This window comes from Thalassophryne amazonica, chromosome 9, assembly GCF_902500255.1.
Source record: "Thalassophryne amazonica chromosome 9, fThaAma1.1, whole genome shotgun sequence".
NCBI lineage: Eukaryota > Metazoa > Chordata > Actinopteri > Batrachoidiformes > Batrachoididae > Thalassophryne > Thalassophryne amazonica.
The window spans coordinates 46,619,793-46,643,495 of NC_047111.1; the positions used below are offsets into that span (position 1 = coordinate 46,619,793).

The following is a 23,703-nucleotide window of genomic DNA, read 5'->3' on the forward strand; positions in this document are numbered from 1 at the left end:
AACTCCATCAGGTTGGATGGGGATTGTCGGTGCACAGCCATTTTCAGATCTCTCCATAGATGTTCAATAAGATTCAGGTCTGGGCAGTGGCTGGATTAATCAAGAACATTCTCAGAGTTGTCCTGAAGCCACTCCTTTGATATCTTGGCTGTGTGCTTAGGGTCATTGTCCTTCTGAAAGATGAACCGTTACCCTAGCCTGAGGTTAAGAGCGCTCTGGAGCAGGTTTTCATCCAGGACGTATCTGTTCATTGCTGCACTCATCTTTCCTTCAATCCTGATTAGTCTCCCAGTTCCTGCTGCTGAAAAACATCTCCACAGCTCCATGCTTCACTGTAAAGTAACTATATCATCAGACCAGAGAATTTTGTTTCTGCCATGTGTCTTTTACTAAGGAGTGGCTTCCGTTTGGCCACTCTACCATACAGGCCTGATTGGTGGTGGATTGCTGCAGAGATGGTTGTCCTTCTAGAAGGTTGTCCTCTCTACAGACGAATGATGGAGCTCTGACAGAGACCATCGGGTCACCTCTCTGACTAAGCCCCGTCTCCCCGATCAGTCACTTTAGCCAGGCGGCCTGCTCTAGGAAGAGTCCTGGTGCATCTGAACTTCTATTTACAGATGATGGAGGCCACTGTGCTCATTGGGACCGTCAAAGCAGAAGAAATGTTTTTGTACCCTTCCCCACATTTATGCCTCGAGACAATTCTGTCTCAGAGGTCTACAGACAATTCCTTTGACTTGATGCTTGGTTTGTGCTCTGACATGCACTGTCAACTGTGGGACCTTATATGGGTGATTCTTAGACTATGGGCACTTATGTCCTTTGATCATATTGTATGAAAAACAGAAAAAGGGGAAATTTCACACTTATAGTTATCTTTACAATGAAAGTGTGTTAAGAAATTTGTTCTAGTAGTCTATGATGACTTTTTCACCTTTTTTCAGCATTATATGCAAATATTGCCGTTTTGTGCTTGTCCCACACCCAGACTTTTGATCTTCAATGATAAAAATGAATGGTAAAGAAACATTTTTTCTAATGTTTTAAAATATCAGTAAAATAATCAAAACATAATTGGGGTATTCAATGTCATACAACTGTTGTGATTTTTTTTTTTTTTTTTTTTAAACAAAATGTAGTTGTCCCACACTATTGCCGTAATTTCCACCACAACACTGTAATGTCCCTAAACAGTTTGTATGAAAGATTGTTTGGGTAGTTTCTATGGAGATAAACAGTGACATCAGAGCACATGTATATAGCACCAAATCACAACAAACAGTTGCCCCAAGGCGCGTTATATTGTAAGGCAATGGTGTGGTGGAAATTACATTTACAAGGCCAATAGTGCCCGTAGTTAAAGAATCACCCATATGTAGACAAGTGTGTGCCTTTCCAAATCATGTGCAATCAACTGAATTTACCCCAGGTGGACTCCAATTAAGCTGTCGAAATATCTCAAGGATGATCAGTGGCAATGGGATGCACCTGAGCTCAATTATGAGCTTCATGGCAAAAGCTGTGAATACCTATGTACATACAATTGCTTAGTTTTAAATTTTTAATAAATTTGCAAAAATTAAAAAAAAAAATTCACGTCATTATGGTTGTTGTGAGTAGACGTTAGAGGGGAAAATTTAATTTAGTCCATTTTGGAATACAGCGGCAACATGTTGAAAAAGTCAAGCGCTGTGAAAACTTTCCAAATGCACTGTACATATAGAGTTCCCCTCAGAGAGCAAGTAGACCTGTCAAAAGGCTCCAACTGCCATTCTTCTGATCAAAATGTGGTGGAGGGAGGGAGGGGATGAGAAGACAAGCTTTGTTTTGATCCTAAAATGTGGAGGTAGTGTGGCATTTAGTTTCAGAAAAATATAGTAATAACAATAAAAATGACAATATATTTAACTTTTAAAGTTGATACCAAAAACTAAAATTCCACTCTATATACACAGTAATAATAAAGGAAACTTCATTTTTGTCAGTGCACAAACAAATATTGCATTTTTTTTCCCCCCAGTACAGCACCTTAGAAGCAGCTGGTAAGATAGCTTCATTAAATTCAGTGGTAATCTGAATCAGTAATTTTCTTTTTATCTTGTACGCATTTTATTTCTTTAGTATTGCAAAACAGGTTATCTATTCATCTTTTTCAAAAACATTTTTGCCTTGTGACATCACATAAGCCTGATGGGAGGAGGTAAGTCAAAATGATCAACATTCTTCTGTTGGTTAGTGGAGGCGATAATGGCACTGATCACCTTTTGCCCTGCAGATGTATTCACGCTGTCCCGTTTACACTTTAGAAAAATCTAAAATGACCTACATACTTATCTGACACCTTCAACATGTCACTTAAAAGAACAACACTGAGGAATGGGAAAAAAGAGATAAAGACTAAAAGAGATAAAGAAAGATGGAGACATGGTTTAGTGGAAAGAATTCTGCTTCTCTCACATCCACATAAACAATCCATTTCAAAGATAAATAGCTCATGTTGCCCAACAAATGCAGCTGGTTTTACTCCGTAGTGTGCAGAAGCAACATTTAACAAGCTACCCGTCACCTGAGTAAGTAGTCACTAACATGCATTCAGAATACATTCTAATCTTGAAGGCCTACAAAACTCTGACAGTTCATTTTGTGGATATGAAATAATTCCTCCTAGTCCTGAAACACTGATTGTTTTAATAAAGATTAAGTTTTGGTCACAATTCATATATGTTGGCCTTTCTACACTGGCTTCAAATGAATGTGAGAACTGACTGCAAGGTTTGTTGTGTTTGTTTTAAGTTTCTGAATGGGTGCGCATGCTCATGTTGAACTTGTCAAGTCTTCTGCACTGTATTGTGTCTTGTCTCATGATAGAAGCTAGTGTTAATTTCATCAGAGGAGATGAAATATACTTTTTTTTCATGAAAAAAATGAGTAACAAAACTGTCAGTCTTCTAAAACACTAAGAAAATTAAAATTCATTATTCATGACAAAGACAAATGTTTTGCATGAAATAAAAACAAAATCTCTCCATTTTCATCTTTTCAATGCGTGTGGTGTCCTGCATGGCATGAATCACTTTTTGCCCGACAGACATTCATTCTGTGCCATTTACATTTTAGAAAATAAATCTTAAGACCTCCCACACATCACTTAAAAGAATGACACTGAGGACTGGATAAAAGAGAGAAGGATTAAAAGAGATGGAGACATGGTTTAGTGGAAAGAATTCTGCATCTCTTACATCCATGTAAGCGATTCATTTTCAAAGATAAATAGCTCATGTCGCTCAGTAAACACAGCTGGTTTTCCTCCGGAGAGTGCAGAAGCAATATTTAACAACCTACGATGTATCCGGAAAGTATTCACATCGCTTCACTTTATACATTTTGTTTTGTTACAGCCTCAAAACGGTGAATTGATTCCCCCCCCCCTCAAAATTCTACTCACAACACCCCATGACGACAACATGGAGTTTTTTGGAGTTTTTGCAGATTTATTAAAAAAATAAATAAAAAATAAGAAATCACAAGTACATAAGTATTCAGACCCTTTGCTCAATACTTTGTTGATGCACCTTTGGCAGCAATTACAGTCAACAAAAAGTCTTCTTGAATATGACGCCACGAGCTTGGTGCACCTATCTTTGGGCAGTTTTGCACATTCCTCTTTGCAGGAGCTCTCAAGCTCCATCAGGTTGGATGGGTTGCGTCAGTGCACAGCCATTTTCAGATCACTCCAGAGATGGTCAATTGGATTCAGGTCTGGGCTCTGGCTGGGCCACTCAAGGACATTCACAAAGTTGTCCTGAAGCCACTCCTTTGATATCTTGGCTGTGTGTTTAGGATCATTGTCCTGCTGTAATATGAACAGTCACCCAAATCTGAGGTCAAGAGCACTCTGGAGCAGGTTTTCATCCAGGATATGTCTCTACATTCCTGCATTCATATTTCTCTCAATCCTGACTAGTCTCCCAGTTCCTGTCACTGGAAAACATCCCCACAGCATGTTGCTGATAAAATTCAGTATTTCAGATGTGTGAAACACTATATTGACTGAAATGGCAATCAGAAATAATCTAATGCATTTACCAACAAGACTAAAATGTCTCGACTGAACAAATACATTCAGCCGGCCGACTCATACAGGAATGTTACATGGTTATTGCGGTTGTTTGCCGGATGTGGGCCACTTTTGTGCGCATTCCATCTGCAAATCCTCCTAAACGCCAGTGGGACAGGGCCCTAAAACTAAATTAAAGACTTGTTGACTAAAACATGACTAAATAAAAATTGTATGTGAATCACTAAATATGACTAAAACTAAGAAGGATATTTGACAAAAAACTAAGACTAAATAAATACAAAAAAAACAGGTGACAAAATTAACACTATTACAAGCATACTTTGGCATTCCTAAGTACACTTCCTATAAAATCTCCTGGCTGTAGATATTTTCTTTATGCCCTTTTGGATGAGTTTACCTGTGGATTTTATGACATGATTTATTTGGAATCTTTGAAAATTAATCTGTTCTTAGAATTATTGTAATTTTGTCATTTTGGTGTTTAACAGTTGTATTTTCGTTTTGCAGCACTTTGAAACATAGTTGCATGAAAAATTACAAATTTAAAAAGGGGGGGGGTGAATCAACCTCCAGTTTGTCAACAAATGCAAAAAAAAAAAAAAAAATTAATGTTTAAAAACTATGTTCCTCCAAGAAAGATTGGAAAGGAATTTCACACAGTGTGAATATGTACAACTCAGGGCGACACCCGTCGGAGCAGCTCGTATGAGCAAACCACGAAACGTCGCGCCGACGGGCAGGTGTGCATGATGCCGGTGCGACAGTTCCTGCACACGGGAGCACAGTGCCACCAGCTGCTATAAAGAAAAAAAATATACATGTGATGGTTTTGTGCACATGGGAACACAGCAGGTTTTCACAGCAGCTGCGCAATGTGGTTACACATCGCACAGCTGCTGTGAAAATAAAAATAAATAAAAAAATGAATGCCACCCACAAGAAAAACTCATGCCAAAAGCTCTGATTGCCTGTCAAACTTTACCACTGAGCTACGATCACTGCCCTGCAATAGCTGCAGGAAGCTGCCTCATATCAGGAAGGACATGGACGTATTTAAAAAAAATAAAGCTGCACACCATATAAAAACACTGCATTATATTTAATACCTCTTATCATGCGGGTAATACAAATATGATCCGTCTGTTCCTCTGTAGATGACCCATGGTCACTGACAGACATGAATTCAAAGGATTCAAAAGAATTTTATTGTCATATGCACAAAAGAACATGTTCCCTGCACAATGAAATGTGTCTACTGCATTTAACCCATCCTAATTGCCAGTAGGAGCAGAAGTCGCCATTATGCGCCCGGGGACCAGCTCCAGATGTACATCCCTGCCTTGGTCAACAGCAGGGCTGAGCAAACCAAGACCGACCCATAACAAACGACACAACACACATAGGCCGGCCCAGTACCTAAACACATATTAAAAAAGCACACACGAGGGAAAAAGGAGAAATAAAAAAACCCTCATAGCCGCTGCGTTACACAGCAGCAATGAGGAAAAAAACCCCCATCAGCACAGAAAAACAATCACACAAAAAAACAGACGCAGGACGACAACCGAGATTTGAAGGTCCAGTTTATCAGAACACAGCCTATTAGGCGCCGTCAACGGCCTTGTCCGACAATCCTGGAGGGGGAGGGGCTCAGCCCTGAGCAGTCAACTGTCCACAGTCAACGTCAGAGCTGGAGAAGCTGAGGGGAGGGGGATGACCAGGGAGCGAGGCTTAAGTGTTGATCTTCTTGAGGAGGTTTTTTTTTATCACAGCAGCCTTGGAGTGCAGCTGTGTTTTGGGGAGGCCAAATGAATATCCAGATTAGCAGACGCCTGAAAGATTCCACAGTTCTGAGAACAGAGTGTCTCTCAATTCATCTGAATGTAGAATGTGGTCTTTACAGACGGTCAAAGTGGGTTTCCAGAGCTGCAATCCTGCCCGAGATGTTTCCCAGCGTGCGGTTAACACCCACCGACTGCGCAGCCACTGCCTTCCCAATCGAATCAATCATGTAGGGCAGTCTGGACGGCCCAATCAAAGCTGCCTCCACTTTCTTGATTTTCCGGTAAACCAGCGCCATGCCTGCTCCACACAGCAGAAAGCCGGTCACCACCAAGCCAAATATATACACACATCTTCGACGTCCTCCACAGAAAGCATGTAAAGGCACATGACCTGCCATCTCCTCCACGAGTCCATCACGTAACCCATCACATGCATCCCGGCAGGTCAGGTCGGGTCCTCCGCCCCCGAATGTCTTGTAAAAGAAAGTGTCAATTGCATTCAAAGACCACTTTAACAGATCCATTTTTGTCATTTTCCAGAACAGCAAAGCTGCAGCCTCACAGACAACACGCCACAGAAGCAGGAAAGATGAGGGAGGGAGAAGAGAAAAGTGCGTCCGTCTCGGCCGAGTGCAAGCTGGCAAAAAAAAAAAAAAATGACATGACAAATGAAGCAGTTCACTCTTATGTCCACATCTGCTGGTCCGGTGCGTCCAGCCGGCTGCGCGCACGTGTTCTGCTTGGCACGCGTGTCTTGTGGATGCCACACCGCAGGACTGATACCGCGTCATTTGGAACAGTGCTCACGTGGGTGGCGTGACAGTCAGATCGCCCGCTGCGTGTTCTGATCTGATGGTCCGTTTCAACCTGAAAGCAGCCTGTCAATGTGTGCGCCGTGTGCACGCTCGCTGCAGCAATGATATGTTTATATTTATGTCTATGAAGGACAGCATGCAGACACATGCGCGTCACAGTGGGCAGTTGTTAGTTCATGTCTGTCCAAACACAGTAGGTGTTGTCCCACTGGGAAGTGCAGATCGACAGATCTCCACAGCTGCTGTCGGTGGCCACACCTGTCAGTTTAGCACACACACACACACCAACGTGTCAATGTGTCTGTTTGCAAAGCCACACTCATGGAGCACTAGACAAATTTCACTGCCAGCACAATAGTGATTGTTTACTGACTGTTGTCCTCTTCCTCCCAACCCTTCTGTACTTTGCTGCACAGTGAAACCGTCTGAAAAGACCTATGATCAAGTTGTGCACATATCATTAATCACAGACAAACAGACAAACTGTATCTGCATGAATTACTGACCAACTCCCATTTAAGTCAAAATGGTAGCCTTGCCACTTTCAAGATATGAAGTTTGTAAAATGTGTAAAAAGATTATAGTTTTGCCTGGGCTGAAGAGGATTTTAATAGTGCGAATGGCCACACATTTTCTAAGTTCCATGCGAGCGGTGTTAGATGTTCGTGCGAGTCACTTGCAGCAAGAGGGTTCGAAGAGCTTGCACAGCACACACCGTCTTTCAGCCGCTGGTGTGTGCAAATAGTTGGAGCAACAGGTGTACAAGGCAGCTTCGATTCTACATGGTTTGCACGATTCCTGCTCCATGCGCACATCGACCATATTTGCTCTGTGTGTGAAGGGGCCCCTCAACGATTCAAGGAATCTGGAGAGATTTCAGTGCATATAAGGCAAAAGTGCAAGCCTAACTTTAATGCTAGTGTTGTCCTCTAAAGTTACAGAAACACTGTCCACCTCAGCCAGCGTAGTGTGAAAAGTTGATTTCTGATTTGTATATTTGGTTTGGAAAAATTTACACCAGATGCCCCTCCTGATGAAACCCTGCTTATTTATTTGGACTTGGGATTGGCACTCAGAATGTACAGGCTGTAGAGAACATCTCTGAAGAATATGGGGTTGTCTTGTAATCAGGGCTGTCTTATATTTGGGCCAATATGGTGTTTTTTGTTTCATTAGGGCCCGAGTAGGAAAAAGTCCTACGAGGACCCTATTGTAATTGCACTGTTTATTATTATTATTATTATTATTCTCACTCTTAAAATCGAAATTCTGGCGCTTTCCCATGCTCAAAAACTCACCAAGCTTGGCAAAGTCGTCCGGCCCCATCCGAAATTTGATATTTTGGGGGTTGCGCACAAGGTTGCAGCGAAATCACGAAATAGAAATTAGAAATTTTCTAAAAACCCTCCGCATAGGGGTTTTTTCGTCGTAGCCTCACGAAATTCAGTACACATATTTACCATGCTAGGACGCACAAAAAAGTCTCTTATGTTGAAATGTCGACAGGAAGTCGACCATTTTGATTTTAAGTTTCGATTTTGAGGTAATTTTTGCCATTTTTGTCCATTTCCACTACTTACATTTGAACAAACTCATCCTAGGGATTTCATCCAATCGTCTTCAAATTTGGTCAACATCATCATGACCCAATGGTGATCAAAGGTTATCAAAAGAATGTAATTAGGTCAAGCGGCGTGGCTACTAGGGTTCGTCAAACTTTGGCGAGCTTTTCTGAGCACGCCGTTTCACTTCCAACGGTTGTCACGCCCACATACTTCATCGTAGATCCTTCAAACTTGCTGGACATGAGGGCTCCGCCCTGAATGTCTGCATATATTAGCTTCCCACCTCTGCCATAGCGCCCCCCGGTGGCAACAGGAAATGTCCTATTTTTACTTTAACAGGTCCTGATGTCACCTAGTTAACCCAATCAACTTCATTCCACTTCTAAAACATGCAGAACAAGTTGGTGAATGTAGACAATGAACGCCGTGAAGTTACAAGTAACAGTGTCCGTGTGGCGGCGTGGCGAATATCGCCCCCTCACCATGAAATTACACTCTTCCTTTTGACAGCTTTAATTTTGTCATATCATCATGAAAACTGATGCACAGGTCAAGCACAACAACCTCTTACAATTCATAGGGGCGTCACCCATGGGCGGGGCAAAATGCCTCAATAGTGCCCCCTTGAAATTTAAAAAAAACCCCTCCCCATAGGGGTTTTTTGGAGTAGGGAGATGAAAATTGGTACACGTGTGACTTGCACAGATGTACAAAAAAGTCTCTTGCACCATGGGTCTACACCAAACAGGAAGTCGGCCATTTTGAATTTTCTTGTCATTTTGGCGTGATTTCCACACGTATTTGAACGAACTTCTAGGGATTTTGTCCAATGCACTTCAAAATTCTTCCAGATCATCCAGAGATGATACTGATCAAAAGTTATTGAAAGCTTTTCTCTATGTCGAAGGGTGTGGCCTCTATGGTGCCGCCATTTTGACCCTTCGCCATGGAACATTATACTTAAACAGGTCCTGATGTCACATAGTTAACCCAATCAATTTCATTCCACTTCTAAAACATGCAGAACAAGTTGGTGAATGTAGACGATTATCACCGTGAAGTTACGAGTAACAGCGTTTGTGTTGCAGCGTGCTGAATATCGCCCCTTCGCCATGAAATTACATTCTTCCTTTTGACAGCTTTGTCATATCATGAAAATTGATGCACAGGTCAAGCATGACAACCTCTTACAACTCATAGGGGCGGCGCCCATGGGCGGGGCAAAATGCCTCAATAGCGCCTACTTGAAACTTTCAAAAAACCCTCCCCATAGGGGTTTTTTTGGAGTAGGGAGATAAAAATTGGTACACGAGTTGCATAGACGTACGAAAAAGTCTCTTGCACCATGTGTCTACTCCAAACAGGAAGTCGGCCATTTTGAATTTTCTTCTCATTTTGGTGTGATTTCCACACGTATTTGAACAAACTCCTCCTAGGGATTTTGTCTAATGCACTTCAAATTTCTTTCACAGTATCCAGAGATGATACTGATCAAACGTTATCGAAAGCTTTTCTCTATGTCTAAAGGTGTGGCTGCTATGGTGCCGCCATTTTGGCCCTTCGCCATGGAACATCAAGTCATGATAACTCCTTCATGCTTCGCCTAATTGACTTGAAACTTCACATGTGATGACGGTTGGCCCCTCAACACACCTGCCCCCTCTGTTTCTGCTCTGAGTGCCCCCTAGTGGATGAACCATCAACATGTCATAACTCCTTCATGCATCGTGTGATTTGCTTGAAATGTGAACTGTGGGATGAGTGGTTTCCCCTGTACGCACATGTCCACATCTGGTCACAAGGGGACGCGCTGGCCTGGGTAGGCAGTCGCACGGAACAAGGGCCCATATATGACTGCTTGCAGTCCTAGTTTATATTTGTGTTTCTACACACTAAAGACAAATGCTGTATTAGCTTTTATATAATGGCACCTACAAATGTGCCAAGTTCACTGGTGAGTAATTTGTAACAAGTAAACGATACAGCTTGAAAATGTGAATCTGGCTCAGTGCTTCAAGTGAAATTGCCTGTGACTGTCTGTGGATTTACGTTTCACAAGATGCATACACGGCTCAGTGTGGTTGTGTCTGTCAGGTCAGAAGTGGAATATAAACTCAAGAGAAACTGAATTCTTTTGAGTTTCACCGCTGAAATGGTTTGTAAAAATCTGCAGCTGCAATCAGTAAGAAAAAAACAAACAAACAAAACAATAATGCCATGGCTGTATACTTTTCATTTTATTTAGATCTTACCAAAAACAAGATTTAGAAAAATAAGTTAAAGATTAAAAAAGATGTGTGTCAAAGAATACTTAAATTGTTCAGAGATACACAAGATTGGCATATGAATTATGTGTATTAAAAAAGCCTGAACAAATATTTACAAGCTAAGAAAGTAGTAGTAATAGAATTTTCTCATAATTTACAAAGAAAAGGTACATGGCATAATCAACAGCTACATCAATCACTGACTGCAGAAAATCAGCTCTGCAAAACTAAGCTTAAATTTCACCAGACAAAGTATTTGTAGTTCAAAAAAAAAAAAATTAAACTCCAATCACACTTTACCTAATTTATGGTTTACAGTAAGCCAATTTGGATGGGTGCAAATTGCTGGGACACTTTAGTCTTAGAAATACCTGAGGATCCTTTATTTCTTCATTCTCACCCCTGTCAAACTCAAACTTTTTTCTCCTGTCTCAGAATATTTAGAAGTATGTGCGATTCAGTTCATGGACTGGACTGTGACCAAAAACTGAAATTCATAGTAGAAAGGGAATACAACTATGCATGTTTCTGTTTTTCTGGAACTGTTTTCCCTCTTCTCAGAGACACTAAGGTATCCATGTAGTAGGTCCAAAAAAGGAAAAAAAACAAAAAAAAAAAACAAGTTTTAGGCTGTGAAGTTCTGCTTCCAAGTTTCTAACTCAATTTTATAGGTTGTCACAAAGAGCAGATGGCAAACGGGTGTTAATCTGGACAACAAACTCAATATTGTCTTTATGAACCAGAAAATCTGCATTCTCTTGATCAGGTGCGTGACCCAGAAATAGCTACTTCAGAATCAAAACCTTGTGTGAAAGTGTAAATCTTCATAAAATTGTATGAGTCACACTTTAGTCTGGGTCATGGTAATTTCAAACTGGCCTGGAAGCTTAGTGAAGTTGTGACTCTTACTGGGTACACCTTGTGACTGGTGTTAGGGTGGAGGTAATGACATGTAATGAAATCTGAAGTTACAAGGTTTCATCATATATTAAAATTGCTCAGTGGGTAGCAGCCCAATAAACGCATCACACCATGATTTGTTCCAGACAGTTTTTTTTTTTGTTGTTGTTGTTAATGAGTCATTCTGCCATGTATAGTCATTGTAGTGACGGGGGCTACTGTGGTTGCTGCAAGTAAATTGCTGTGTGGGAAAACAATGTAATTGTATTATTCAGTAGTGTCTCACAACTAAGTCAAACTTTGAAGTTGTTTTAGCTAGTTTACACTTTTGGAGGACAGAACTTTCTACAATTATGTTATATGACAGCTGCTTCCATTTCCCCCTTCACCTCAAACACATGTGGCAGCAGGGTAAATATTTTCAAACAGAATTATGGATGAAAAGACAGGTAAATCCTGAAGTTGTACCACATATTATATAGGTCAGGTGTAGATCAGATGGTGCTTGTATTGTTGCCTATATTTACTGAAAGCTATTGAGTAAAATTATACAATACTGACATCTAACAGTATGTTTTGTAAAATTATATTAGTGTTATAAAAATCATTCCTTACAGTTTCAAATAATACATGAGGAAATGAAAAAAAGGGTGCTCACCAGTTTCGTGTTATATGAATGAAAAACCAAAAATAAACTGCAGTGCACCTTACAAATACAAAAGCCCATAGCAAGTTGATTATGTGTAACAGTTAAAAAAAAAAAAAAAAAAAAACCTTCACCAATGTGTACATTAAAAAAAAAAACTTAATCAGTACACCTTAAATTACTTTAAAATTCAGACCAGTTTTGTCATGTAATACACTGGCTGCAAGAAGAATGAATTGTAACCATGTAAATATTGCATTTGGCACTATCAGTTTATTTGACAAAAATGAGCGCATCTGCAGGTACAAAACCATTACACTTTGGGGTGATTTTGTTGTGAGAAATCACAACTATTTGCCTTTGCAGTGGCAATAATCAATACTCTGACTAGTTCTAAATGTATCTTAAATTTATTATGTGGCTTTGTCATTTTTATGTCTTTTTATTGTTTTGTGTATGTCTTACTAGTGCACTTTGAGTTCCTTGCACCTTTTTTCCAATGTGGGTTTTAATACTGCAAATGGGAAATAAACTTGAACTTTTTGCAACATAGGAAACTAAATTAAGAGGGTGGTGGCCAAGTGGATAAATTGCTTGGTTTCAGTTCAGAAGGCTCCGGGTTCAAATCCCACCCCTGCCACATTTCTCCATGTAATGTGGAGTTGCGTCAGGAAGGGCATCCGGCGTAAAACCTGTGCCAATTCAACATGCAGATCCACCTTGGATTTGGTGTGGCGACCCCAAGTGTAAACAAGGGAGCAGCCGAAGGGACTTACTTTACTTTTAGGAAACTAAATTAGGAACTAGTAGCTGCAGTTGAACTACATGAAAGTCTGTCTAAATTTTTATGTGAAAATCCTAGATCCTGGTCCTGAGGTTCCTGGCAATTTAACTTTACTCATTTTTACACTTCCAAGAACTACGGTAGTTCCCATGCTACAATGTCTACATTTCACAACTTTTTCGTTTATTGACAAATGGGGGGGAAACATTGCTATTTTACAGTGAATAGAAACCTTTATTAAATCATGTTAAAAAAAACCTTGAGTTTAGATGCAGTGCTTTCTTGAGATTTAGGTCCTTTAAAAAAAACAAATTAAAAACAAAACTCAGGCATAAATTTAAAGGAACTCAAACAGACTGACAGATGCACTGCAAAAGCACAAAATCTTACCACTACTTCTTGTAGTCTAAATACTTTATCTACACTCTGTTTAATTGCTTCAGGAAAATTTCAGTAAGACTTACTTTCGTATTTTTAGACATATTGAAAATGAAAGTCTGGTAAACATCTCATTTTGAGTTGTAGCTGAGATTAAACAATCTGTTGACTCACCATAAGATTTGTGAAAGATGTAAAACTTCCCAACACTAGTGAAATAAAGCTCGAAATTAGTTTTCTAAGGATTTTTCAATACCTTATTTCTGGAAATCTTTCTCTCTTGGAAGATCCCCCCCCCCCCCCACTCATTTCTAAATATATACATACACTCACACTTCATGTAAGACAATCTTTCAATGGAACTTGTGAAAGTTTTAGGTATTTCTGGGAAAAAAAAACACTTGACCATGATGTCGCAAGCATTAGGAAGTGTTATGACATAAAAGATGTTTAACAGACTCCAAGATTTGTAAAATTTCTTAACTAAAAACAAGTCCTTGCATCTTCTTGATATTTTACTTATCAAGTGATTTTTGTCATTAAGTGTAGATTAGCTACAAATTAGGCAAACATAAGATTTTGCAGTTTAAAAATCATTGATTTGGAATTTTTATTATGATTTAAAAGTCATTATAGCATCAGTTTAGCAAACAAACATCTCCAAAAATTTTAAAAGGATAGCCGTTAATTTAAGTAACTTATTTTGCATTATATACCAAAATCCACATCTGTAATCAGATCTGTAATTAAGAGCACAAAGTGACATCTGTGGTTCATTGAAATTGGATTATTTGTTGGAAAAAGGCCATGTGACAGTGCAATTTCATTCTGCATGTAATCAAATCATCCTTCCTGTATGTGGCATAGATAGTATATGGAACCATTTGACATTGTACTGATGACGGTGAGATGAGGTTTGGCTGTCTTCAATGTTTTATCTATAACTTAAGTAAGCACTCTGAGTGAGTGATGAGGGCTGACTGGATGGGTCACACTGTTGGTTTTTAATTAGCTGTGGTTTGGTTATGCTGATCAGTCCCCAGCTGTACACAGTCGGCATTTTTCCAACATGCTCACTGTACAAGACATTTATGTTCTGCTGGCCTCATAAATCAAAGCTGTCAGTGCAGAAATGCTGGTCTGGGATCTCTGAAACCCCCATTTCATGAGATCTTCCAAAAAACTGATCCAAGACCAGCATTGCTGCTTGTCATTGCCTGACAAATGTAGGCTGGGCTATTCAGTAGCCCAATTCCCCCATATGTTGGTTCCCCAGTTGTATTACAGTATATCCAGCTCCACTTTGTGTCTCAAACGATCTCGACCTTAGAGTTTGGGTACACAGCAACAACGTCGTAGCCTTCTGGAGGCTGGACACGTGCCTTGGCATGGGTCTCACAGTACAGATTGTCCTCGATGAAGAAGTATCCTCTCTGTTTAAGGTTGATGCCACAGTCGTTGCACATAAAGCACTCTGGATGATACAGCTTGTCCCTGGCTTTCACAATGGTGCCCCTGAGTGAAATGAAGTCAAGAACATGTGAAGGTACAGCAGACAACCATAATAAAATGATGCAAAGAAATGAAGGAAAACATCAACATTATGATTAGATCTATTCTGGCAATGACAGAACACAAACACTGATCTGTGCTTTTGAGTCAACTACAACTGATTACTGTAATGCATTATGTTCTGGTTAACTCAACATAGTCTTTAAGAAGCAGAAAATCTATGTTCTCTTGATCAGGTGCATGATGCAGAAATATCTACTTCAGAATCAAAACCTAATGTGAAAGTCCATCTTCTCCAATCAGGTATTACATCTCTGGTGATAGTGGGTAACTCAGACCACCATGTGGAGAGCACACAAGATTTTGTGAACAAGATCAAGGACCTGCAGCTGGAGGCAGATGAAACTATGGTGTCACCTGCAAACTATGGTGTTCACCTGCATCCCCACCGCTGAGGCCATCTCAGCTGTGAGGCAGAGACTGCTAGAGGATGTGTCTCTACCTGAAAGGACCAAACTCACACCAGACCACATCTGCCAACTCTTGGAGATCTGTCTTAACACCACGTATTTCCTGTTTAGGGGGAATTACTACAGGCAGATCCACGGTTGTGCGATGGGGTCCCCAGTATCCCCCATTGTGGCCAATCTGTACATGGAGCGAGTGGAGAAGACAGCCTTGACGTCGTTCACGGGCATGTCTCCCAGTCACTGGTTCAGGTATGTCAATGACACATGGGTTAAAATCAAGCAACAGGAGGTCGAGGACTTTACAGAACACATCAATTTGGTGGATTCCAATATCAAGTTCACACGTGAGGATGCCAGAAACAACCATTTAGCCTTCTTGGACTGTGATGTTACGATTGGAGAGAATAGGCAGCTCCAGACAGAGGTTTACAGAAAACCCACTCACACTGACCAATATCTGCTCTTTGGCTCAAACCACCCCCTTAAACACAAGCTCGGGGTGATCAGGACTCTTCAACACAGAGCCCTACAGGTGCACACAACTGCAGAGGGAAGGGCTAAAGAACAACAACTTTTACAGAAAGCCCTCACAGTATGTGGGTACCCACAATGGTCCCTGGACAAAGTGCAGAAGTCCCAGAAAACAAAGAGACCAGATAGACAGGAGACAGAGACAAGAAGAAGAGCAGTGTCTCTCCCTTATTTAGCAGGAGTAGGGGAAAAACTACAGAGGATCTTCAGACAGCACAAAATCCCAGTTTACTTTAAACCGGTTAACACCTTGAGACAGAAATTAGTTCACCCTAAGGACAGGATCCCTAGTTACAAACAGAGCAATGTAGTGTATTATATCAGATGTCAGGAAAACTGTAATGAACACTACATAGGTGAGACTAAGCAACCTTTAAACAAGATGCTATACCAGCACCGCAGAGAGGTCGCCAGTGGACCTCAGTCTGCAGTTATCTCCACCTGAAAGACACTAACCACACGTTTGAGGACAAGGAAGTTAAAATCTTAGCCAGAGAGAAGAAATGGTTTGAGAGAGGTGTCAAGGAAGCATTCTTTGTAAAACAGTTGAAACCCAGCCTTAACTGGGGGACGGGTCTCAGACACGCTTTGTCCCCTGTTTACAATGGGGTACTCAGGTCAAAGCAGTTTCAGTCTTTTGTTCATGGTAATGAGTCATTCACGTCATCAGGAGAGTCATCAAGGGAGCCATCAGGGGAGGCTTACATCCCATTATTAGGAGAGTGCACAATAGGTGCTAATTAGAGCTATTGTTTAGTCACTAGCCTATAGCAGTCGGCCTCTCGGTAGGAGGGGTCTGGTTAGGTTAAAAACTCCAGCTTTTGTTGGCTTCTGGTTTATTCTTCTCTACAAGAGTCAAGACAGAAGTCAGACTACCAGAGAAAGAATTTTAGCTGAGGAAGCTTCTGTGATTTGAAGCGAAACGTCCTCACGTCAAGCAACCCAGTCCAGTCGAAGATTCAAGCTTCTCTACTATGGAAACCACCTGGACAACTGAGAGCCTACACAAAAACAAATCTCTGGTGAAAGATACACCCATGGTTTCTGTGAATCATCATATTTTTATTAATCTGTTTTCACTGTAAAGCACTTTGGACACCATCTGGCTGCTGTAAAGCACTTTATAAATAATGTTGAGTGACTGATTGATTGATTGATATTTCTATTTGTCACATAACCTCTGACCTTGGGTGACACTGAAAGTCCAAACTCAAAGGCTAGTATGGATAGTTTTACTAGTATGAAGTCATGCAACATTTTGACCTTGAAAGGTCCAACAGAAGGTGCTAAATGTTCAACTCCGGCAGTCTGGGCCAGTATGGAATAAAATTCTTGGAGGAATTGTATGTTGGTCAAGGACAGAGTGGTTCAATTTTAGGCCGAGTTGATCAAATGTCAAGGCCACACCGAACCATATATCATGGTAATGCTGAACCACACATAAGTCATTAGCACAGGCGTTTTACTCATTTAGTGTCCCTCAATGTTTTGGAGAGTTCTGTGTCATATTCCACCAGCAAAACAAATAAATCCAGGGAGATCTGCAGGGTGGAACAAGGGCTGAAAATACCTGTGAGCTAAATAATACACATCTGTACTGCTAGCAACTGCTCAGTACTGGTGTGATTACAGGATATGTTCATTGCTACACCCAATTACTCCTCAACAGCCGTAACTTTTAAATTAAAAAGGGAAAAAAAAAAAAACCTTTCAGACTTTCCAACACCATTTCCTGTAGGGGATCTGAGCCAGCCACCCTTCAATCGTAATCTCCCCATTTTTGAACCACTTTCACCATCTAACCACACCACATGCAGGATAAACTCTGGATTTGTTTAAACTGCTGTTAAACGCTCTCAGGCTATAACAGCCCTACACGCTGTCACAAAGCTTCTTTGTTAATGAGTAATGTTAGTCAATGACATCACTGTTTACCTGCAGCTGCTTTTGTAGAAGGGGATTACCGGTACATGTGACACCTTGGCAGTGACGAAGTGTGTGTGTGTGTGTGTTAAATTCTTCTCCAGTGTTTGTGTTTATATGCCTTTGTACATGTGCACTTAAGTGTACATGTATAGAGTATAAGAGTGTGGGAAAGGGTGTGGTCAGTAGCTTGGTCTGATGATTAAAAGAATAAAAAGAATACAATTTTCCTGAGTAATTTTCAAAAGGCTTGTTGGTGCAGGTCGTCCTTTGTAGGTTCAGGAAAGGGCAAGACAGTTCAAAAGTTAAAATTCATAACAACTAGAAAACCCAGAAATAGAACTAATTCACAAATGCAGATTGGAATTTCTTTACCTCGAGTATGGTTAAATCATCTTCAAGTGTATAATGTAGAAGCCATCATTTTTACCTTAAGTTGCACATTGCTAGTAATTGCAATCCTACAGTTAATTTATTAGTGTGATTTATCACTGGAAATACAATATTTTATACTGCTTGCAATAATTAATAGAAACACGAGATTCAAGCTGTAACTACAGATACTTGAGCCCAATGGATACAGATTTTTTGGGGAGGACACAGATACCAGTATTAGAGAGTTTTAAAAAATTACAATACATACATACACACACATTTTAAAAAAAAAGCAATATTCCTAACATTTGGTTATGTTACCCTAATGACAAAGAAATGTAATTGAGGCTTGATGTTTTACAGGTTAAAATTTAACTATTACCTAAGTAATAAATATAACCAGCAACCAACCAATGTACCTCATACTGTGACCTAGGGGTGATGGGGATCCCAATTATGCTCAACAGCATTGTAAACAATGCCATCAGAGAAGCCTATACTGGAGAAACTCCATAATGACAACATGTCCAGCAGCTAAAGTGTTGTCTGCTTTCTTTATTCAGTAAAAATAAAAGTTTTCACATCAGCAAAAATAATGCCGATACAGAATGGCTCATATGAGCCAATATCAGCTAACTAATGTGTGTTGGCCGACAGTAGATGGTGAAATTTATTTCACCCTTTGTTTAAAATTTGTTGTTTGAATAATTTCACAAAGCAGAAAACATAAATAAAGCTCCATGATGAAACTTAAGTAGAATCCATATAATACTTACACAATTCCATTAAAGCAGCGTGTACACTGGGGTAATTTCTGAAGACTGGACATGGGGCTTAGGAAGGGGGTCCCCAACTTTGCTATTGGAGACCTGATGGGAGACTTTAGGTTTCTTAGTCTCTCTGTTGGGGACACACCTAGAAAAAGAACACACACACACACACACACACACTATATGTTATTGCAAGCTCCATAATTTGTGACACTAAAAAAAAAAACAGAATATTTAAAGCTGTAATGCCATCAGCTAGAGAAGATTCCAATTACAGATAAATTAAATTCCAGTAGAACTATCTCAAAAACACAGTGGCAATACCAATTTTAGCTCATACTAGTTACAGTTGTATGCAAATTTTGGGCACCCCTGATAATTTTAATGATTTTCCTTTATAAATCATTGGTTGTCTGGATCAGAAATTTCAGTTAAATATATCATATAGCCAGTGGTGGGCACAGTTCCGATAATCCAATAACAGATAATTATCGAAGATAACATTTTCATTATCGGATTATCTTTTAAGATAACTTTAAAGACCATCATCGGACTAATTATCTTCCAATGAATTTTTTTCCGGTAACTTTTAAATTGATAAACAAAATAAACAAAGCTGAACAGCAAGATGCATTTTTAAAAATTAGTTCAGCACCCACCTGTTAAAAGTTTTGCAACAGATGCACAGTTATAACCTTTGCAAACAGAAGAGAACTGCTTGTATAAAAAGCATCTCAATCCTCTGCAAACAAAGGAAAAACAGCCCCAAAAAGAAAAAGAAAAAAAAAAAACATTTCTTTTAACACCATACTGATATGCCGGCAATATGACCCAAGTCATCCAGAGGCATACATCTTTAACTTATGGTTCAAATTTAAACCAAACTAATTTTGGACAAGTTATTTAAAATTACTGTCATGTCTGAAGTTGTATAAAGTAAAAATATCAGATATATGTTTTAGTTTTAAAGTAATGTGTTAATTTTTAAGGTTTTGTGAGCACATGCTTTGCCCCGCAGTGCATGATGGGTAGGATGATGTAATCTCAGCACGTCACGACAGGACAAATGCATTTCAGACACTCTGTTCAAGCTCCAAGGACAACAGCATTAAACTCTAGTGCCTAAAACTCTCTCGTATATATTCTCTGCCTTTATAGATGTTGATTTTTTAATTGCGTTTGTTAAATTCCACAAATTTTAAATGTGAACAGAGGGATTATCTAGAATTTGTTTTGAAAGCCTCTACTGCCATCTAGCATCTACTGGCCAGTAGCGTTCATAGCAGTGTCTGGGGACCAGTAGATGGCAGTGTTCTATTTATTTTGACCCTGGTTATGTCAGATATAAGACTTGTTCTCTCTGCTCCTTTTCATTCTGGTGATTGTGATGCTTTATTTCTGTTTTTTCTTTTAAATGAATGAAATAAATATTAAAGAAAGAAAGAAAGATGATTGTCAAATCAAATTTTTGCTTTGCAAATGGCTTTTTTTTTACAAATGAAGTTTAAAAACAAAACAAAACTGCATAATAATAATAATAACATTATTACAAGACAGCTCTGCAGTGTTTGCACAGGTACAGTGCGAACGGTTGGATGCTGCTTGTAGCTTTCAGCAGCAGGATAACCTCACGACGGCCGACCACAATAATATATCAAGGTTTGATTCTCATTCGACCATACGATCAGCGATCAGGAGGTGGTTGTCAGATGTTGACCGCAGCTTGATACTCCATGAACACTACACGATGCAGGACGCACGCACGATTAACCTGAAACTTGGTCCAAAAAATTCCTGCATGAAAAATCATCTCGCACAGTGTAAAGTATGTTTTACAACATCAAATGAATGTTGTAAAGAGAGAATGCAAAAAAAAATGAAAAAAAATGCAAAAAAAAAAAAACATGCAAAGAAATTTGCGACGACACTTCCAGAGCTCCGTAAAAATGCCTGTTTTTACAAATAAAAAAATGGAATATTTTACAAAAGCACATTTAAACACCAACACACAACAGACGTCACATTAGCGTGTTGGTTTACATAATGAATGACTGAACCAATCAGTGTTTAATAGGCACCTTTACCCAGAATCCTTTGCGATCTGTCTGTTACAAAACCCCAGAATTAGTGCATTATTCAACATTAAAAGATGTTATATTTTAACTTTGTACAAATGACAGAATTGACATTAATGGAGTTATTCTATCTGTATTAATGTTATTTATAAATGAAAACCATAAGTCAATATGACTATTTTTCAAGACCTCCGCATGACCGGACCTTTATAACTGAAACAGGGCTGGCTTTACGGCTGCTCTCAGAGTGCCTCTGTGCTGGGAGGGCTGTAATAAACAAGAGCTTCCAGCAAGGGCCGAACGCTGAAAGAAAAAAAGTGTGGTCTCATGGTTTGGGTCTCAGGGTGCCTCTGTCTGTGCTCGGAGTGCTGTAGAGTTTCCAGCAGGGGCAAACTGTTGAAAGAAAAAAGTATGGTCTTATTGTTTGGGTCTGTTGTTATTTTTAATATTATTAGAAGCTATTAAATTTGTTTTACTAGTAGTTGTAAATGTGCTAGAGATAATACTGGAATTTATCTGTTATCGGGTAACTTCCGATAAATTTTTGGGTGTTTTTTTTTTTTTTTTATTCTTTATCGAAGATAACTTTTCAGTTATCTGATTATCTGTTATTGAAGTTAATTTTTTGGTTATCTGTGCCCACCACTGCATATAGCAGACAAACACACTGGTATTTGAGAAGTGAAATGAAGTTTCTAGTATTTACAGAAAGTGTGCAATAATTAAACAAAATTAGGCAGGTGCATAAATTTGGGTGCCCCAACAGGAAGAAAAAAAAAACAAACAAAAAAAAAACATGAATATTTAGTAGATCCTCCTTTTGCAGAAATAACAGCCTCTAAATGCTTCCTACAGGTTCCAATGACAGTCTGGATTCTGGTTGAAGGTATTTTGGACCATTCTTCTTTACAGAAGATCTCCAGTTTGTTGGTTTCCAAGCATGGACAGCCCGCTTAAAATCACACCTCAGATTTTCAATAATATTCAGGTCTGGAGACTGAGAAGGCCATTCCAGAACATTGCAGATCTTCAGCAGTGTTTAGGGTCATTGTCCAGCCCCGGTGCAACTTCAACTTTGTCACTGATTCATGAACATTCTTCTCAAGAATCTGCTGATATTGACTGGAATCCATGTGACCCCCAGCTTCAACAAGATTCCCAGTACCTGCACTGGCCACACAGCCCAACAGCATGGTGGAACCACCTCCAAATTATACTGTAGGTAGCAAGCATTTTTCTTGGAATGCTGTGTTCTTTTTCAGCCATGCATACCGACCCTTGTCATGTCCAAATAACTCAATTTTAGTTTCATCAGTCCACAGCACCTTATTCCACAATAAAGCTGGCTTGTCCAAATGTGCCTTAGCATACCTCAAGCAACTCTGTGGCATGTACGCAGAAAAGCATTACAGCATCATACAGCATCTTGTGCAAAGTGTGCTGTATAGTTGAACGATGCACAGAGACACTATTGGCTGCAAGATCATATTGTAGGTCTTTGGAGCAGGTCTGTGGGTTGACTGACTGTTTTCACCATCCTTCGCTTCAGCTTATCTGAGATTTTCCTTGGCCTGCCACTTCGGGCCTTAACTAGTACTGTGCCTGTGGTCTTCCATTTCCTCACTATGTTCCTCACAGTGGAAACTGATGGCTGAAATCTCATAGCTTTTTCTATTCTTCCCTTAAACCATGATGTTGAGCAATCTTTGTTTTCAGGTTATTTGAGAGTTTTTTTTTTTTTTTTTAAGAGGTTCCCATGTTGCCACTCAGAAGAGATGCCAAGAGGATAAACATTTGCAAATGGCCACCTTAAAAACCCTTTCTCATGATTGGATTCACATGTTAAGGAGGTCAAGGGTCAATGAGCTTATCAAACCAATTTTGTGTTCCAGTAATTAGTGCTAAATGTATTCAAATCAATAAAATGACAAGGGTGCCCAAATTTATGCACCTGCCTAATTTTGTCTAAATACTTATTGCACACTTTCTGTAAATGCTAGAAATTTCATTTTACTTTTCAAATATCAGTGTGTTTGTTTGCTGTACGATATATTAAACTGCAATTTCTGATCCAGACAACCACTGATTTATAAGGGAAAATCATGAAAATTATCAGGGGTGCCCAAACTTTTGCATACAACTGTATAAGTTCATTTTTAATTATTTACAAAGATGTTATGGGTATCTGAAAAAGTGCATTGACTGGGAACAAGTTACCTTATAGCTTCATTCATTTACCATTCTATCTAGTACGATTGTATGATCATTCAGTCTCATCACCTCCCAGTAATGTCCCTACTAATTGTTAATCTTGAGGTCTGCAGCAAAGCCTACATTAATTGCCAATTCACTGACTCAGTGTTGAACTTCCTGCCTTTAAACCATTTCTCTAATGTCAACTTCCATAACTAATTCAAATTAGCCAAAATCCAAATACACAGATCCATCATAGTCTTGTCATGAGTAACAACTTGGCTATAAAGAATTCCTGCTCATATTTCTGGTATGGTCATTTAAATTAGCCAGAACTGTATTACAAAGGACTCAAATGAGCATTCAAGTTATGTGATGAGCAAATGTTCGTCATAGATCAGAACAGAAATTCTGACTCCTCAAAACATGTTTAGAACCGTTGTAAATTATAGTTCTTATGAGTCCCATTGTAATTACAGACATTTTAAATTACAATTCTGACTGGGTGGACTAATTATGACTTTTGCTTTAGGGTCATGCATCATAGATCCCAAACTTCTTTTATGCCCCTTGCCCCATCTTTCACTGCTCCATGCCTTCAGAACATCCTGTGGAGTGGCATTTCCCAGCA

The 23,703-nt window shown here is 39.5% G+C and overlaps 1 protein-coding gene and 1 long non-coding RNA gene across 2 annotated transcripts in view; both read right to left on the reverse strand.

Moving 5' to 3' along the window:
* Positions 1-10,461: 10,461 nt before the first annotated feature.
* Positions 10,462-12,707, reverse strand: LOC117517081. Its single transcript, XR_004562644.1, has 2 exons — positions 10,765-12,707; positions 10,462-10,718 (listed from the first exon to the last, which is right to left on the reverse strand). It is a non-coding gene; the product is annotated as an uncharacterized LOC117517081 (long non-coding RNA).
* A 609-nt stretch (positions 12,708-13,316) lies between these two features.
* Positions 13,317-23,703, reverse strand: part of pdlim4 (PDZ and LIM domain 4) — a 122,072-nt gene continuing 111,685 nt past the window's right edge. The window contains exons 6-7 of the mRNA XM_034177992.1: positions 18,811-18,949; positions 13,317-14,738 (exon numbers count right to left, since the gene is read on the reverse strand). Of these exons, the coding sequence (XP_034033883.1) occupies positions 14,534-14,738; positions 18,811-18,949 (344 nt within the window). The 3' untranslated portion in view covers positions 13,317-14,533. The remainder of the gene's footprint in view (positions 14,739-18,810; positions 18,950-23,703) is intronic.